At 38.0% G+C, this 19,615-nt stretch overlaps 1 protein-coding gene across 1 annotated transcript in view; it reads right to left on the reverse strand.

Moving 5' to 3' along the window:
• Positions 1-4,704: 4,704 nt before the first annotated feature.
• LOC134674396 (uncharacterized protein CG3556) overlaps positions 4,705-19,615 on the reverse strand; it is a 188,628-nt gene continuing 173,717 nt past the window's right edge. Inside the window, exons 6-11 of the mRNA XM_063532465.1 lie at positions 18,991-19,238; positions 9,857-10,020; positions 9,387-9,603; positions 8,919-9,066; positions 8,008-8,219; positions 4,705-7,507 (exon numbers count right to left, since the gene is read on the reverse strand). Coding sequence (XP_063388535.1) covers positions 7,446-7,507; positions 8,008-8,219; positions 8,919-9,066; positions 9,387-9,603; positions 9,857-10,020; positions 18,991-19,238 — 1,051 coding nt within the window. The 3' untranslated portion in view covers positions 4,705-7,445. The remainder of the gene's footprint in view (positions 7,508-8,007; positions 8,220-8,918; positions 9,067-9,386; positions 9,604-9,856; positions 10,021-18,990; positions 19,239-19,615) is intronic.

Raw genomic sequence — 19,615 nt, forward strand, 5'->3', positions numbered from 1 at the left:
GTGTTTAAATTAATTTCAATACCTAAAAGTACAGACTATATAAATATAATATTTTTATCTCGGTGGGTTACATTTAGGTAGTTAGGCTGTGAACATGATAGTTAACAGTTATTGTCAAATATATGCGTCCTCAAGTAACTTAATATTTTCATTTATGTATCGTTTTAAAGTATGGATTTTACTTATTTTATATTTAAGTAAGTAAAAGTAGGTATATTAAACGTTTATATATCTGAGCAATTTAATTTGACTTTGACTGTACTAGACGGTAAATATGTACTTGTATTTGAAGAATATGGAGAAGTTAGTTATATATTACATATTTTTCTGCAAAAACGGATATTCTCAAATCCTTTTTTAAGCTTCAAGGTTGTATTTAAGAATAATAGCTATAATATTATATTGTATTTAACATCATGATTAACTTCTCTAAATTCTTATATTACGTAAAACACGCGTAACAATTTTTGTAGCACTATAAAATTTTTGGTAGCACCCATTTACAAACCTTAGAGTAATTGTAAATATGAATCCAAACAAATTTTAACCCTCGTCACTGAATGAATGAATGAACGTTTATTCACAAGAACATATGGTACAGTACAGTGGATGTTATAAATTTACAATGTTGACCCTTAATATGTTCTGCCATCACTGAAGATTAGAGCTGAAAATTGGGTAACAATGTACTGCCTCGATTCATGCACCGTTAATACAAACGAAATGTAGTCTTATCTCTTTGTGATTGAGTTCATAATCGGTTCTCGGGAAAATGGCGAGCCTTCCTATATTGCAGGTAGTAAAATGAAGTAGGTATATACTACGTAACTCATTTGTTTGATATTTGAACTCTACCTGGGAAATAAGGGCGATGGCGATGCTGATGGGGCTACAGGAACAGTCGGTGCACCAACTTAAGTACCCACGTCGCCATACTAATTGTATAGAAAAGTGGATACGTACTTATGTTAGGGAACCGACTGTACTAAAAGCAAAGTGACTGGATAAAAAGAGGTTAAAATACAGTAAAAATATTTTAGGACAGAGCACACCGGCTGCGTGTGTGTAGACATGCACTTGTGCGTGCGCTAAATTATTGGAACCGTGCACGCACACGTCACGCAAACGGTGTGCCGTCTCTCATGAGGATCTGTATATTACAACGCGCACGTGTACGTACTCGTTACGGAAACGTATCCGGTGTGCACAGACCTTTACCTATGCCAGGGCTATAACGGCGAAAATCGAAGTTCGCAAATTGCGGGCATTTTTCTCTGTCACTCTTATTACGTTCATTGGAGTCAAAGAGAAAAATCCCCGCAATTTGCGAATTTCGGTTTTCGCGGTAGCCCTTGAGGTACTGATTACGTTTAGGAGGGCTGACCATTTTACGAGAACATTTTCATAATGTATTGATAAGATTAATGAGTTTTGTGTCGGTTTTGTAGTGTAAATGTAATAGACTACATGTGTCTATTTGGTTGTACAGCCAGCAACAAAAGTGCTCGGATTGCTCAAATTGATACAGGGGCAATTGTGGCGCAGCTTCTTCTGTCGCTGAGTGTACCTACTTACTTTTATGTACTACCTATATATTTAAGCTTATTGATGAAAGTGTCATTTATTAACTGATATTACGTAATTTGATTTCAGGATGAAATAAAACGTAAATTCTTTTTTTTTTTCAGTCATGATGTATATTATGCTAAATGTATTTAATAGATCGAAATATGTTGTAGACGGGCTAAAGTTGTAGTGTATCTATTAAAATATTATGGTCTTTTGAAATCAAACCTATGGCAGCAAAAGTTGACTAGGTACTATTCGTTACTATGTTACTTACAGAGTGAGAATTATTTTTAAGCAGCTCTTTTAACCCTTTAAACGCCATAACTATAAGTCACACTTTGAATTAATGTACATTCCGTAAGTTAGTCTAGCTAATTAGAGTTTTCCACTCATCTACTCGAAGGTTAACTGGAAGAAATCCGTTATAGGGATTAGGACAGGCCTCATTACTTTAATATTTATGAAGTGAAGCCAGGGGTGGGAAACTCCTGACTTCGGTCAAACTCGGCTCCGCTCGGCTCAGCATTGCTCCGAGCAATTATTAGGGTTGGCACCACTTGACTTCCTTTTGCGTGCACGACCATAGATAAGATAATCACTTGATTTTTGACAACCCTAAATAGCCGAAAGGGATAGTGCCATATATTAGAAAGAGACAGCATGATTCGACCCTGCACCGCTGTCAAACTTCGTTTTTGTAGGAAGTTTCCTTTCTGTACGGTAGTACTATTAATTATTCTGTGGTGAAGCTGTCTTTGTACTACCTACTACTTTTTCGCTGCTACTACCACATAGCAGTGAAAGTTAGGTTTGACTGACTATTAAATCGTCACTCATACGCCAACATTATGGGCGCAAACGAGGCAATGTAAACCTTATTTGAAAGCTAAAAGGTTGCATTGACATTGACCGTATGCCATAACATTTATAAGCGTTTTTGGCGCTGTGGTCGACTTTAGGCGTTATTGGTGGTTGTAGCACAATTTTGTTGAGGTTTTCATCGATTTTTGACAAGTTTTGAATCGTATCTCCTTTTTTTGCACCACAGATAGAATTATAAGACGAACGGTTATCGGTTTTTCAATCTTTTATCTCCGGTTTTGTCCACCGGATTTTGAAAAAAAAAACATATTTAGGTATTTTTTTATGAATTTTTTAAACATTGTCTAAAAAAACACTTTTTTCGTATCTAGTTCGCAGTGAAGGATCTTACATGTACGAAATCTACATATTTAGGTTCGTCCTTGACGTCTCGAAAGACGTGTCCAAGGTTTTAATTTTAAACTAATTAACACAAAAGTTATGGCCAGAAAACCAGTTTTTTAGCATAAAATTGTTCAACTTTGATGCCAAATATCTCGAAGACAATGAACTTTGAAGTAAATATGGGATACTACATTGCTTAACGCCGTTACTGTTAATATAATAGGCTGCAAAAAAACATTAGAAAACTAAGGGATACAGATCGAAGGTCATTGGCGTGGGGTAGCCCATTAACATTCTCCAGATAAGGAAGAGCGGTACCTCCTGGCACAGACTTAAAGCTTAAAAGGAGGTTACAATCACTAACTTTAAGATATACATTTTTTTATTTTTTTTTTTATTGGCGTTTAAAGGGTTAATTATCTAACACACGTATGAGTTACGGAAACATTTTATGTAAGCACAAAACTGTTATTTTTGATATAATTCAAAAAGGTTGTGTGCCTAATTTAAACACTGAAGATGTTTTTAAAAAACATTTTACTAAATTTCTTATGAACCTAAGCACTAATCTAACTATATTATATAAATTAAATGTATGATAAATGCTACCCAATATTTTTATGAGGATATGAGATTTTTCCATTTTTGAGGTATTGTATGAGATGTTTTGTATTAGCTTCCTGCACTTAGGTATTGAAGGTACAGTCAGCGTCAAATATACCGGGTGTGGCCTGTAATATGAGCAAAAAATTAAACTGTAGGCTGTTAAGTACTCCTCATACTGACCAACATTTGTTCAGCGACCTTTAAAAATAACTTGTGGTTTGATTTTTAATACACTTTAAAGTTTATTCTAAGACGCAATGTATTGCAAATTTTGTTTTGTTTAAGGCGTGACAAGCAACGTCAATCACAATGATATGGCGTGGCGATGGCGTCCATTGAAGATAATATTTATTTTGTATGAAAAATAGGGAGTTTAAATAATTCATAATTTTTAAAAGTTGTAGAACAAAAGTGTCACTGTTTGAGGAGTACAATCTATGTTTTAATTATTTGCTCATGTTACAGGCCACACCCGGTATAGTGACGGCAAAAGTGGGCAATTATATCGTGACACACTTATGTTGCCATAAAAATAATATGTGTTCCGATATATTTGGCCACTTTGGACGTCACTATATATTGGTAGCTGACTGTACCTACCGTGACAACTTGGTGTTTACTGTAAACTGTACAAATTTAATAAACGTTGGATCTTAAAACTTGTTTACTTTCAATATCAAAATGTGCTTTATTTAATCCTAAAGGCTCCTCTTCACGTTGGACCAACGCCAACGCCAACGAGGGACGCAGCCATGCGGTAGAATGAGATAGCAATACCACTTGCTCCCTCTAACGCATAAATGCGTCCCTCGTTGGCGTTGGCGTTGGTCCAACGTGAAGAGGAGCCTTTAGAAAAAGTACCTACCTACTCAAAGGCACGTCTTAATGACTGTGGGCTTAAGGTTCAAAATCAACGGTTTTTTTATTAGAAGTTTCCTCTTTTTAATGTTCGTATATTTAATATATTTACAGTACATATGGTGCTACTTTACCGGCCTAGTGCGGTAACTAGCAGTATACATGCGTATGTTGAAAATTTAAAGGGCCATATGTACTGTAAAACGTACAATACATGTGCGAAAAAATTCGCAACTCGTGTCGATTTAAAACACTACTTTCGGTTGTGTTTTAATTTATCGCAACTCGTTGCGAATTTCCTACTTTTCGCACTTGTTTCGTAATGTTGCGGGATTTGTGACTTTATTGGGCGTAGAATTTATTGCAACTCGTTGCGAATTTCCTACTTTTCGCACTTGTATTGTAATGATGCGGGATTTGTGGCTTTATTGGGCGTAGGTTTTCAGGCTAAATAAATAACAACACTAGTTTTATAATAGTTTATTATTAAGAACCATTCAGTAGGTACAATAAAAACGTCATACTAATGCACTTAATATTTGAGTCATTTCAGTCTCCTCTAAAATGATTATTAATTTCTATTACTATTGAAGATTACACACAGAAATGTCCACCGAATTAATTCATTACTGCCATACAATTTAGTATATAGAAAATTTTAAAATAAATCACTTCAAAGTCAATAGGAAACGTGTGTGAACATGATATGCCACAATATTGAGAAGTCAATCTCAACTGCACTTCGTCCGATTCGGCAACCTAATCCAAAGAATTGGCGTAACAATTTTTTACGCTGCGCTGCTGTACGTCTCTTCACGATGTTTTCCTAATGGTCGGATTACCGAAAAGGGATAGAACATACCAAACGGTATTTTTACCAATGGTTATTCTAACACGTACCTACCTAAGGGTGCTATAGTGTATAGCATGGTATGATAATATACTCCACCTGGTACTCTCTTCCCGTCTTTTCGTGGTCACGTGACTGACACAAACCTACGTCATCATGCTACAGCGCTATATGATAATATGCGATAGCGCTACGTATAGCGGCCATGTTATTGTGACGTAGGCTTGTGTCACTCTGGGAAGAGAAGACCATGTTTTATCAGACCATGAGCATATTTGGGCGACTGAGCCACTGTTTACGTTGAGCCACTGATCCCGCCTTGACCCTACAGCTTTTCAAAGCCATATCGAGCTTGGAATTGCTTGGCAGCAATAAATTATTTCCATAGTCACAATAATTATAGGAAAGTTCACTGTGGGTGTCTACAGAGCTAATGTACATACTGCCCAACTAACTCAATGTCTATTAATAATATTAACAGTAACATCAATATTTTGAAGTATAAAAATGATGATATCAGAATTAGATAGATTTTCTATTAATAGTTTTAATTCCTAAACAGTGTTTGCTGTTTGTTTATTTGGTTATGATTTAACAATTAAAATATCATTGTAAAATATGGATTTTCGTAAAACAATACAACTCACTGTAAACTTTACAAAATGTAGGTATTTAAATAAGTCATACCTATAATAAGTATTGCAATATTTTTTAAGTAGAGAAACTAATAATTGTACAAAAAAAAAAACCATAAAACCTAAACGAAGCAAAAATTAGAGATTTATATTTTATTTTGTCTGCTTTTTACCACATACGAATTAACGCACGTATATAAAACAAATTTATTTGAAATTATACTTAAATCCGTGCGGCATAGAGTCTAGTTTTAAAAAGTCGAATCTATCCAACCGATAATTTTTTTAGTACAACATATTCGCTAACACCTTTTTTCTGGATTTGTATGGATAAAACCAGGGCTATAACCGCGAAAATCGAAGTTCGCCAATTGCGGGGATTTTTCTCTGTCACTCTAATTACGCCTTCATTGGAGTAAAAGAGAAAGATCCCCGCAATTTGCGAATTCCGGTTTACGCGGTAACCGCTCAGGCTTGTAGGTCTCAAGATTAGAAAAAAGTACGGCTAGTCACAATCAAATAGGTACCAACATTGACAGAAATATTTACATTAAAAATATTGTTCTTATCCAAAAACTTGTAAAACCATATAAGTTAAAAAATGTTGTCATTATTTCTAAGGCGATTCACACACTCATACCACGATCTGCCAAAGAATGACATTTAGGCGGTTTTCACACCGGGGCTGAGACAGTCGGGCGTGTTATATTAAAAAAAAATCCATTGCTAAGTTAGTCACTCCGCTCTCTGCGGCATATTGCGGTGTCAGTATGTGAATCGCCTTAGCGACATTATTTACTGAAATGATTTTAAAAGCTGGATCGAATAGTCTTTTGATTAATTAAATAGACTACACTAAAGATTTGGTATGCGTCACAACTTGTCAATATCCTAAGCAAGGAAATAAATAGTTTAAATACTAAATGAGCCGGTATAATGAAGAAAATACTAGATCCTAATTTGATACTATTATTATAAGAACAGCAGATGTCAAACATTTCGTTCGCAAGTTAGATGTCAAGATGTAGTGTCTATAGTTTGCGCACGAGTTGCGAGGGCGATTTCATGATTTCCCCTTTTCCACTTGCCTTTTTGGTTCCCCCTTGCCCACAATCCACAATCTCGCTATGCATGATACGGCGTACACAAAAACCCAGAGCGCACAGATGCAAACTGTAGATATCTGATATTTGCAGATTCTTTAGGTATTAGCGCTTCCTTAACCGATTCGGTGCTGATGACACGCCTGCCGTGTCATAAATGTTTTTTTTTACGTGTGGCGTTTAACACGGGAGGAGTGTCATCATATTCTATGGCGCATGGCATGGCTGCCGTGTCATGGAATTATTGTTCCGCGCCACAGCCAAAAGTTTTCGAAAATGGAACACGCAACGAATTGGTTAATCCTAAGTGAGTCCGGGCCTTGTCTTCTCAATTCCAAGCATCGGCACATGCTTTATTCACAAAAACTACGATTATGCTATGTGAACTTTTAACTTAAAGGGATATCTAGGCCGTATTGGAATTAGCCCGGATTCCTCACAATGTTTTACTTTCTTGAAATTCTGCGCATAAGTTCCGAACAAACTGATAATTGCGAACGAATTATTTCACTGCTTAGTTTGTGCCTCCGTTAAAATACTATTAAGTTTCTAGCAAAGTCCTTCAAGATACCTACGATCTAAGATGCCGCTGGTAGCGCAGCAAAGGAAAATTGAGATTTACAGCTTCTTGTACCAGAAGAGATAGTGCTCCCCGTCCTCTACCAAGAGGTCGTCGACACCTGGAATAGGGAAAAGAATAACCATTTAGATATGACAGAACATACAAGGAGCTTACGGCATAAACGTTCAGGTAGTAAGATATGTAGGAACCAGGTATCTTCTGAAACTAGGTAAGAGCAGTCTGAGACTTCTGACGGGTATCATTACTGGTCATAACACCCTCAATAACCTCATCTAAAGATAATGGAAATTACAGCAGAGACGCCTCCTGTCTACACTGTGTTAAGGAGGAGACTATATAATACATTCGGTAAGGACACACTGAAAGATGTCCTTCTGTTCTGCAGGAAAACAAGAAGATTTGAGGAGAATGGTGTGGGAATGCCGCCGGGACAGGCGGGACAGTAACCTGCAGCTCCGATTCCAGGGAACTGGGCTGAATGAACGCAACACGTGATCGATAGCCCGCCTGCTTCCAGCCAGGCGTCCCTACACTGCATCTACATCTACAAGATATGAAGGAAGGGTTCAGGAGATCAGGAGTTTGTAGGTTACTTACCAACTGGAGCCACAAGCTGGTTGCCAGGCGGGCTGGCCGGGTCAGGAATCTCAGTCAGACGGTACAGCAACCAGTAATGATAGCCCATCGGTTCTTCCTTATGTCCGGCGAGCGTGTGGACGTAATGCCCGTTCGGCCACTCACTGGCTTCAAACTTGAACTTCGGGTCTTGCTCGGCTGCCATTTGCATTACGTGGTAGAAAGAGATGTTTCTGAAATGAGAAGAATATTCTTAGTTTTTGCGTTGCTATTTTCTATGGAGGGAGGGGAGAGGGGAGAGAAATAATATAAGTAACAATTAAAAGGGGGCTGATGAAATATAGTATATATCATAACCAGTGCATTTTGTGTATAACCCTTATTGCTAAAACTAATCGGTTTCTATTTTTTGAAAAAAGGTTATCCTCAAATATTAGTGTTTTTGCACTCACCACCAACAATATCAGCACTTTTATTTCTAGAGAAGGCCGATATACTCGTATGTACTGGCACTGGCGATCTATGCTAATAGATAACTACAACATAATTTGAACATAATCAACGCTTTGGTCTTACGGCCACTGATGCTGAGAGCGACGCTGGTGCACTCTCAAATGTCTGAGCAATTTATGTAGTGAATGTGCTACCAAACTTATATCTAGCACCTCTTTGACTTATAGAAAGTACGGGGCCATCATGTAGAGCGTGTAGTTCTCAGTGACGTTAGTGTCAAGCCATAGAGTGTAGAAATAGAAATAGAAATAATTTATTTGCAGAAAAAGGGTACAAAAAGTATCTTAGGTTAAATGTACATTACATACAATCGTTTCACCTTCTTCAGCTGTTGTAGGTGAAGAATACGTTGCGCGCGACCGACTCGTTGCTCACACTTGCTCACACTTGGTGACAGGGTCATGAGACAGACTAGGTACCTTGGAGCCATCATGTAGAGCGTGTAGTTCTCAGTGACGTTAGTGCCAAGCCATAGAGTGTAGGTGAAGGATACGTTGCGCGCGTCCGACTCGTTGCTCGTGTGAGACAGGTATGACATCTTCAGGCTGCCGTCGCCGTTGTTGTTATCTGACGAAATGACACGGTTAAGATCTTCATGACCATGATAAAGAGGAAATATTGGCAAAATTAAGGCCATGACGTTTCAAGGGGATGCAAACATAAAGCACTAGAGAGCACCAACAGCTTAAATGAGTCCTCGCCTGCACAGTACGGGGGCGACGAGGTACCTACGACGACTAAGGGTGGCGGGGAAGGTGCGGGCGGCAGGCGTACGTCACCCCCGTACCGCGCAGGCGGACTCATTTAAGCGGTCGGTCTATAGTATTTTAATTAAATGTGAAGAGATTGTCATCTAGCAATTGAAGAAACTGCCATAAACAACGTACCTAGGGATTCATTCCGGTTATCCTGCAGCTTGTTCCTGCAATGCGGTGGCCTGACTGCTGCCAGGGAAGCAGGAGTGAGGGCAGCAACGGCAGCAGCAGTGTCACGAACGTCTCCCCAACCGCCGTCAGCTTGTTGCCGCTCCAGCAGCCATTTGCGAGCTGAAGGAAGGCTCCAGTGCTGATGAGCGCCTGGTCCACTGTCAGAGTCCTCTAGAGCCTGAAGAGAAAGTACTTTGATTTGTCGGGAAATTATTACTTTATTGCCTATCTTCACAAGAAAAATATCTAATCTCTGTCGTCGCTAATTCAAATCACTACCAAAATAAATTCCCGTATCCGAACTATAGCCCTTTGAGCCCATATGATATGGCATAAAAAGAAGAGGGAAAGCCAAAGGCACCTGGGTGAAGAACCAAGTCATTTTAGCGATGTGGTATTCAGTGTCCAGATTGACAACAATAGAAACATACCTGTATAGCCAGAGCGGTGGTCGTCAGCTGCGTCCCAAACCCGCCGTCAGGATGTTGCTGGCGCGCCAGGCCCGCCATGGGGCGCCGCACGAAATGGAGTAGACTGCGGTGGCGGTGGTCTTGGACTACGCAGCGCAACGCCAGGATCACCATCGAGATTGTATCTGTAATGCAGATTGAATGAAGAGTAGTCTGAAAAAGTATTTTTTTTTGTTTGTTAAATCCACGTCTACAGATCCTGATATACTTATTTTCTTTGTAAATTATTATTACCTCAATTGAACTTAAACTACTAACGGAAACAGCGTCAATATATCGAGATAATTTTGCTACCTACATATATACTACGACGTAATAAAGATGAGTCTAGATCTGTCGAACAGAAAATGCGAACTTGAATCAAAATCTAATTGAAAACGTGAGGAACTTCAATAAAAGTATCCAATAATACATTTGATATTTCAAGTCCTTGGACAACCAAAGCCGACAATCTGCACCAACTGATAATATATTTTAAAATATATTTTCTCTCTTAGCTATAATGCTATACATATATATATTAACGGTTGCATAAAGAATGTTAGTGACCGTGACATCAATCAAAATCGAATTAGATCGGCGACGGATTTCACCAATTTATTTATTTGCACCACTTTTCCTCGTTGTTTGTCCCCTTATCCAATCAAGACATTCCAGCGAATGATTAGATTATTTCCTTATTTGAGGCCTCTACCCGGAAAATAAGGGGACTATTATTCGTAGTGTTTGTAAGACAAAAGCAGACTTTGCCGAAGGGGCTTTCCTTTTTGTCTTCTGCCAAGTCAAGTGTGAAACGCTAATACTTTTGATCCAACAAACACAGAGCGTTTTTGTGACATTTTTCGGAGGCGTTTGATGTGGCTTTTATTAATTTTATTTAAGGATTAACCCTTAATAGGGCAGAGATATAAATTTCGAAATAAAGTAAGTTATGTAAGTGAGTTAGATATTTATTGTGGCCACAATCAACTTGATAGCAAAAAAAAAATTTCAGGATATGAGTTTTCATGAAAAACCGGGTGGTAACTATATGACCGTTACCTTTTAATAGTTTTTAGGAAGTGGTAAGTATTTTACCGTTGCCCGTTCGTGCTGCATGAGCCAATACTGTCCTGATAGGTAAAACTGACTATTTGTCATTTACATGAACGTTTTGTATCAGTTTCTTAAATCTTTTACATGTAAACGCTTCAAAAATGTCTGGGTTTCTGTAAAAGAGATCTGAAGATCCATACAAGTTGCAATATTGCAATAGGCAGTGAATTGAGCCCCATCAAAATAAGTACACCGAGGAACGCGCGTATTTCGGTTTTATTTGTTAAAACCTAATGTAAAGATTACTTTTGTATGGCCTAAATATTAACTACAATAAGTTCGCAGGCCGCGTCAACACGAACGATGCGTCACGATGCAAATAATGGTGAAAGAAACTGACAGGTTGTGTTTTGTGAGTAAATGCTATTGGTCTATCAAACTTGCGTATGCGATATGCTGGGAAATCTGAAGACCATTCTTGAGCTGGTTGAGGTACCTATACTTTGATTTATGACCGGAGGCAATGTCTGCTTTGAACATGGAAGGGAACTAGACACGACATTCGTAATTTCATTTTGTACAATAATAGCTAGTGGCGTTACTTTACTGGGCTGAGGAACAGTTGTCTCAATAGGATTATATGGAGCAATAGGGGTCAGCATACTATTTAAAGGAGTAACAGGTCTTGCGATTACTCAATTTCCATGGTTACACGGTCAACTAATCCGAAGATATCTTCGGAAGATCAATTAAAGGGCCCCATCACATGTTTTCTTCCCATGGTCACCAGTATCTAAAGCATTTCGTGAGGTCTTTTCGGTTATTGTAATATTGTCTACCTCTATATAATCATATCTAGTATCAACACAACGCTCTTCGTCAGCCTGTGAACTCAAAAATTTTGATAGCCCTCGCAAAACATGGTTGTCATAATTACACTCATTAACGAAATTAGAAATGTACCCCATGTCATCAATTGAGTTACTCTCGAGGCTGGAAAGATAATTTTCAATTATTTCTTAAATATCTTTGTCATTTAACTTCTTTTTTCTAGACTTACTAACTGAAAACAATTAAAAAAAAATTAACATGGTTCCGTACTTTTATGACCGTAACGGGCACTGGTAAAATATTTACCACCAACTTGGAGCTATCTTCCCAAACCGTGGAAATATGTATTTTAGGGTGGATAACACGTGATGAGCTAGATAAAATAACAAATTACTACATAAAAACAACAAAAACCACCTACCGGAATCTTGTTAGAACACTTTGATAACAAATATTCTCTAAATACCATAAAAATCGTTTGACTTTCAAATTTTCTGCTTAGCAGGTACAGAACCTACGTTTGACATTTCACAGTGTTGCCAACATATTTTTTTTATGAATGACAGGTTATGTACGCGTTCATAAACCTATCAAACCACCAGATAAGTCAAATTGTGTTTAATGACAGCGTTTTACACAAAAATAAAACGCTAATTAAATAACTTACCCTATTCGGAACCTAATAATAATATTGAGAATGGCAACCCTGTTGTCGGTCGTATTGTCCTTTTCTAGCATATACGTCCCTCTCTCTCCCACACTCCCACCACACAGCAGTTTGCTTTTTGGCGGTTGTCGCAAAAACAAATTTCCAACTCATTGTCTCAAAATTACACCAGGCAGGATTAAAACTTTAGGTTCCGAATAGGGTAAGTTATTTAATTAGCGTTTTATTTTTGTGTAAAACGCTGTCATTAAACAACTGTACCGCTATTCGGAACCTAATAATAATATTGAGACGTGTTTGTTATCGCCTGGTGGTGGGAAGACGCCAAGCCAATGTGATTATACATGTACTTATTATGTATATGTAATATTATTATATTATGAGTGTTTAATTAATTATGCAGTACACCCTTTATTTTAACACCTGTGAGGAGAGAGGTATTTAGTAAAGCATACAATTTGATATTCCATTATATTATGATTATGATACTAACTTAACATTTTGTATACGTACTTAATGTACTTATAAATGTTCAAAAAGAATAAGTGAGTCACCACAAGGGTGCTATACTTAATAACTTAAATGTAGGTATGTGAAAACTAGGTAAAAGAAGATGTGATAAGTCAGTCTACTCTTCAAAGAGCATACAACATCTGTTATAAGGAGTAATGTAATTCAAGTATGAAAAGATAAAAATAATAACGTACTAGAGTAGTTTTTATTTATAAGTCGCAATTCTTATCAAATTTGATAATAATTATCTATAATAGTAAAGTAAGCAGTTGCAGGAATATAACAAGGACAGGACCTTTCTTATTTCCAGAATCCCTCGGGATTAGGTAGACGAATATTTTAATTATTCGTTATATCACTATCACCACAAACAGAGTTAATAAAATTAGGTACTTATTCAAATGTCATAGGGAATCACTAAATTTATTTAATGACTGTAAGCCATATACTTGGTTATAGGTTATAGTTATAGCTATAAAATGCATTTAACCCTTTTATATGCTTTACTAACGAGAACGCAAGTCACTGTACATACATAAATAAACCTTACTTAAAAGTGTGAAGGTTAGGTACTATGAGAGCTTAAGCCACAACACTCATTGTTCACTGCGCTGTGGCACTAGTTATGACGCTTTGTGGTGTTCTTGTGTAGAATTGCCACAGAACTTTATCAATAATATTTGCAGAGTCATTCTAATTAAATTCATGTTTAGCTATCATAACCTTAATTTTACTCAATAATTTGTATATATGTAGTAAGAGTAGTTTCTTAGTGGTTTACTTTATCTGGTGCCTACTGGTAGACATAAGCCTTAAAACTTTATTGGTTCTGACCGCTAAAGTGGCTTAATTTCTGTAAACTATTCAAAGACATTGCTTAATTCTGAATATTCAGTTTTCTCTATTCAGTGTGTAAATTATAAGGAATCAGATACTTAATTCGAAACCCTAGCTCATCGCATAGGTGCTTTTAACCGAAATACAAATTTATGTGCTTATTTCGTGATTTTACATTATTTGCTGTGGGAAACCAGGGGGTTCCCGACCATTTGCCGGGCGCCTGTGGCCCCAAAGCCACAGCGCAGAGGCCCTTTAAGAGGGACCTATTTTATCCAATGCTAGAATCAACACTTTGTCGAATCTATTAGATATTTAGGTATACTTATCCTCCTTATGAACTAAGGATAATTGTTACTTGTTTATATTTCAATAATAGCAAGATTGTAAATTATTTTATATTCTGAAATATAACATTACTTAATTTGGGCCAGTGTACTTTTGTATACTATATCTCTGGCCTACTACCTACTATATAGGTTAGTCTAATAACATCCCGCCTCCTGGGAGGCAATATACAGAGTTCTTGGATATATATTCACGATATCGCTAAGTGTGTGGATCTAGTTTTCCGACACTTGACTGCATGAAATTATTGTGTACATTTTTTACAGGTCTCGAGCAAGAAGGGTACCTATATATACTCGGTATATATAGGTTGAGGTCCTTAACTTGTGGATTTGGTAATAGGAGCAAGACACAGACGGAGTGTAAATTAATTGATCCTCCATGTTTCAAGAGATTCATGTGCATTGATGCCTTGTACAGACAGACACTGTACAGACAGACTATATAAATCTTTTGCAGAGTTTTGCCAACATATTATAATAAATGACTGCATTTGTTTGGGTGTACTTGTTCCGCGACAAAAACATATTTATATATATTACAATGTATTTTTGAAAAGTACTCGCCTTTCAAAATAGCTTCGCCTTTTCGCAAGGCTTGCTGCTATTTCACATTGTGCAAAGCAAACAGTATCGCAATGCTATAATTTTGTATAAATTGAGAACTAGAGGGTCATGCCCTAGACGTGACCGCCCAGAAGTTATACTAGAATCGTTCGTGCAAACCATTAAGTCACTGTTTATTAAAAACCTTATGACTGGGTACATTACATTCCACGGTGGGTACATTTGTTAAACGTATAGTATCAAACTATGACGAATAATGTTAAGTGAATTAAGTGATAACAATATTTGGTCCGTGCATAGAAGCACGTGCCTTTGAGATTAGTGCATGGGTAGTTTAAAATAAACTTAATCTGTGCATAGGAGCACTTACGATCAAGGTGGTTCGAATCCTCAAGGTTCACAAGGCAGACATAAGGGTGTAAAATAAATCATTCATAAACGCCCCGTTAGGTCAGTTTTGTACATTTTTATTTCCAACATGCTTGTGCAGCACATGACAATTTTCCTATACCATGCCAGTCAGGGATATAATAATTAAATAGGTACCTAAGCTTGGTTATGTCGTGTACCTACATAGGTAGGTACTCGTAAAAATGTTAACTGAAAGACTAGTGCTCTCGAGGCAAATATAATTTATATTAATTTCTAGTCTGTCATAGCAGGCATAGACTTCAAAGGTTTTTTGAGATATTCATAGGGCCGCTAAACGGAACCCTTTGTACACCTTGAGCAGGCTGTTTGTGCTCTTGTAATTTTATTTTCACACCATCAGTGATATTAAACATAGCTTATTTCAGAATTGAACCGTAAGCTATGTTGTGTCGTGAGCTTAAGTGAGCCTGATTTAATTAGAGTCCACAGATTATCTGGACCTTGGAGGATTGACCACACCTTATTCTAAATATCAATATTCTGTCTGGGCTTATGGTCGAATTTAGGTGACTAAATCTCTTAGTATTATCTATGCCACCAACGTTATGAGGCTTAGCGTCTCTAGACCACAATTTTATATTAGGGTGCAAAGATTTTTTCATCTTTAAAATAAAAATGAGTCGAGATAGGCCTGGAATCTTAGGTTATTTCATATCTATTATATTATAATTTTAGAAATGTTAATTATTCCAATTTTGAGTTTAGCCAATAGGGTGTCCGGGACCCTTAAAATAGATTGGTAAACAAAAATGAAACCTCGAATAACGAAGCCTATTTCGACTGATTTTTACCCAGAACATTATTTTGTTAGAACCCTTTTCACTTGTCCTTTGTCCAAAAGGAGGTATTTACATATTCATCTTTGTTATATTTTTATGATTGTGGCCTACTCGCTCGCCTGTGTTATGACCATATCATTTAATTTCTGACATGCCTTGCGCAGGCTTATATAGGTTGTAATATCATCATCAGTAACTTGACATCAGTTTGTGAGTGAATCAAAGATTCTTTGGCACACCTTACGCAGGTGGAAACATGGCAGCCTTGCGCAGGCTTAAATAGGTACACAACATATTGGTATCATCACAAATAACTTGACGTTAGTTTGTGACTGAATAAAAGATTCTCTTAGGCACACCTTACGCAGGTGGAACCATAGTCCATAACAGACATAGCTTAAGAATATCATTCAAATGAAGTTTATGTTTATGGGTAATATTCCCTTAGTTGCGAGTTCTTCGCTCGACAAGGGGAAAGGATTTACTTTAATAGGCACTTTTAGAAAGTGTCATTCACGGTGACGAGATTTGCCATGACTAAACTTTAACTCTACAGTTAGCGAATATAATTTGAAATTATGAAGCAAACCATGCGTCTTCGTCAATGAATCAATCTAAACATTCCCATATTGTTAATGCCCTTTCAGGTCACAGGCTTCCGATTTTATTTAAAACGTTTACAAGTGTAGGTACTATTTATGTAGGTAGGTAGGTAGGCTTAAAGAACCGTCTTGTATGTACCTATAGTTACATATAGAATGAATAATCAAGTTATTCAAATCCAAAATAATACAAGCACATATAGCAACTACATGCAAGAGTTCTTTTAAGCTGTTAGTACCTGTTATTTATTTAAAGAGATACCTATCTACCTACATTTTAACCATTTTTTTTTTTTTTTTTTTCAAAATCTAAGATCTAGTTGGAGAGATGTAAATTGATAAGGAGTGAAATACTTAAGGATTTCCATGTCATTCTTGCGCAGAGCCATGCTAATATATCTCTTTATCTAGTCAGACTTAAGTTTACGTACTGCCGAAGTACTCACTTTCCACAAAAATAAATGCAATTCTTGCGATGTAGGTTTGTTCGTTACCTTGTGTCCCTCAGAGCGGAAATAGAAGCCCCGCGAAGCGGGGCTTCGTCGACTCCTAAGCGGGTACACGTTATTTATCAGCAAGTTTATTACCAAAAATGCAATATTATATTTAACCCGGAACGGGATAAACCGACAAGTTGCTGATAGATACTTGGACAGATAAACCCTACACGTCTATAAGCTTCTACCTTAATACGTAGGTTCTACGTAACACGTATTAACTATCCGATCCTTTCGTATTCGAAAACACAAATCATTTGAAAACTGAAGGGTATGCCTCCACACATCACCATTTAAGTGTTATACCTAATTTCAACCGTTATTATAGACACACAAAGATTTAAAGTAATAAGTAATAAGACTCTGAAGAGACTTAATGTAGGTATAATATTAATTAAGTTCTAATGGTGACAAGTGCACGCTTTACCAGCTCGATGTGTTTTCTACCATTATGTGTTTTAGTATTTTCATTAGCATAGCCACGGTGCGCGCAGGCAGCCTTTGAAAACTTACACATTACTATTCCGGATCGTTTTTATTTGCTAGATAGTTTAACGGACACTAAATTTAATTATTTATTTCGAACGGCAAAAGCCGTTAGAAACTGTTTTTCAATATAGTCAGCTAAACTGGGGTACAATTCAAAAACTCACCAGCAGTTTAGCTTCACGACCTTCCAGATGGAAAAACAGCAAGCCAATGAGTTGGAAATTTGTTTTTGCGACAACCGCCAAAAAGCAAACTGCTGTGTGGTGGGAGTGTGGGAGAGAGAGGGACGTATATGCTAGAAAAGGACAATACGACCGACAACAGGGTTGCCATTCTCAATATTATTATTAGGTTCCGAATAGCGGTACAGTTGTTTAATCTGTGCCTGACAGAACGAAGTGGTAAATATATGACCGGTGCCCTATTAAGGGTTAAGTAAGATAAGTAGGTACGAGTGTTAAGTACCTATAGTTTTAACTGAACTTTATCACAGCTGTCAAACCTTCATCACGAACAACACAATTGACCGGGAAATGTAAAATTTCAATAAATATCAATATCAAGAGAACCTAGACAATTGCCATGTTTACCCTGGTAGTTTTTGAGGTTACGTTTTATGATAAAATTAGATAGCTATGGATCATGGTTTTAGTAGTAGTAACGCTTTATTGTACAAAAAGACATATAGTAAACATACAATTATTAGAAGTACAAAGGCGAATTTATCCCTTTGAGGGATCTCTTCATATATATATTTAAGTCACGTCTGTGAAAGGAACGCAGTTCTTTGCAGAGAGTGCTTAAAGCTATCAGTTACAAAAGTGTTAACAATCTTACCAAGGCTATGATCAGCGGAGCGTTAGCGATATCCAGCAGCCGCCTGATATGGCGACGTCTGACATGAGCTGCAGACGAACAGGCAGCCAGAGTAGCATAGGCGAAGTCGAAGTCATGTGGTGGCTCGCGGTGGAGAAGGGCTGCTACCAGGTCTCGTCCGTGGAAGGAGCGAGGGTCTTTGCAAAGAGGCTATCAGTTACAAACGTAGTAACAATCTTACCAAGGCTATGATCAGCGGCAGCGTTAGCGATATCCAGCAGTCGCCTGATATGGCGACGTCTGACATGAGCTGCAGACGAACAGGCAGCCAGAGTAGCATAGGCGAATTCGAAGTCATGTGGTGGCTCGCGGTGGAGAAGGGCTGCTACCAGGTCTCGTCCGTGGAAGGAGCGAGGGTCTTTGCAAAGAGGCTATCAGTTACAAACGTAGTAACAATCTTACCAAGGCTATGATCAGCGGCAGCGTTAGCGATATCCAGCAGCCGCCTGATATGGCGACGTCTGACATGAGCTGCAGACGAACAGGCAGCCAGAGTAGCATAGGCGAAGTCGAAGTCATGTGGTGGCTCGCGGTGGAGAAGGGCTGCTACCAGGTCTCGTCCGTGGAAGGAGCGAGGGTCTTTGCAAAGAGGCTATCAGTTACAAACGTAGTAACAATCTTACCAAGGCTATGATCAGCGGCAGCGTTAGCGATATCCAGCAGCCGCCTGATATGGCGACGTCTGACATGAGCTGCAGACGAACAGGCAGCCAGAGTAGCATAGGCGAAGTCGAAGTCATGTGGTGGCTCGCGGTGGAGAAGGGCTGCTACCAGGTCTCGTCCGTGGAAGGAGCGAGGGTCCTTGCAGAGAGCGCCGAGGGCGAGGGTGTAGGCGGCAAGGCGCGCCAGCGGCGGGGGAGACTCGTGGTGCCTGTTGAGAGGGATGAGATGACAACATACGTTTAGTCATACATATTTGATTCTTCTATTATAAACACTGATTTAAACTTTCACGATTCTTACACATTATTAAATCATTCTTCTATTGAGTATTCTACTTAAAGTGAATGTCGTGTCGTATTAGGCTGTGAAGGAAAAGGCCAAGGAAAGAAATATCTACCTGTGATTGCTTCAGCAACAAGAGCGCAGCTCATACATTTCTGATGATGATGAAAATCCTACTACATATGAGAATGCTCCCGGTACTGAGTTTGTATGGCGAGAACCGGGAATTCCCGGTTCCGGTACTGTATTTGTATAGAAAACCAGTACCAGGAGCACTCCTTAACAGTCCGACTTTGTGCATTT

This window comes from Cydia fagiglandana, chromosome 20 (assembly GCF_963556715.1).
Source record: "Cydia fagiglandana chromosome 20, ilCydFagi1.1, whole genome shotgun sequence".
NCBI lineage: Eukaryota > Metazoa > Arthropoda > Insecta > Lepidoptera > Tortricidae > Cydia > Cydia fagiglandana.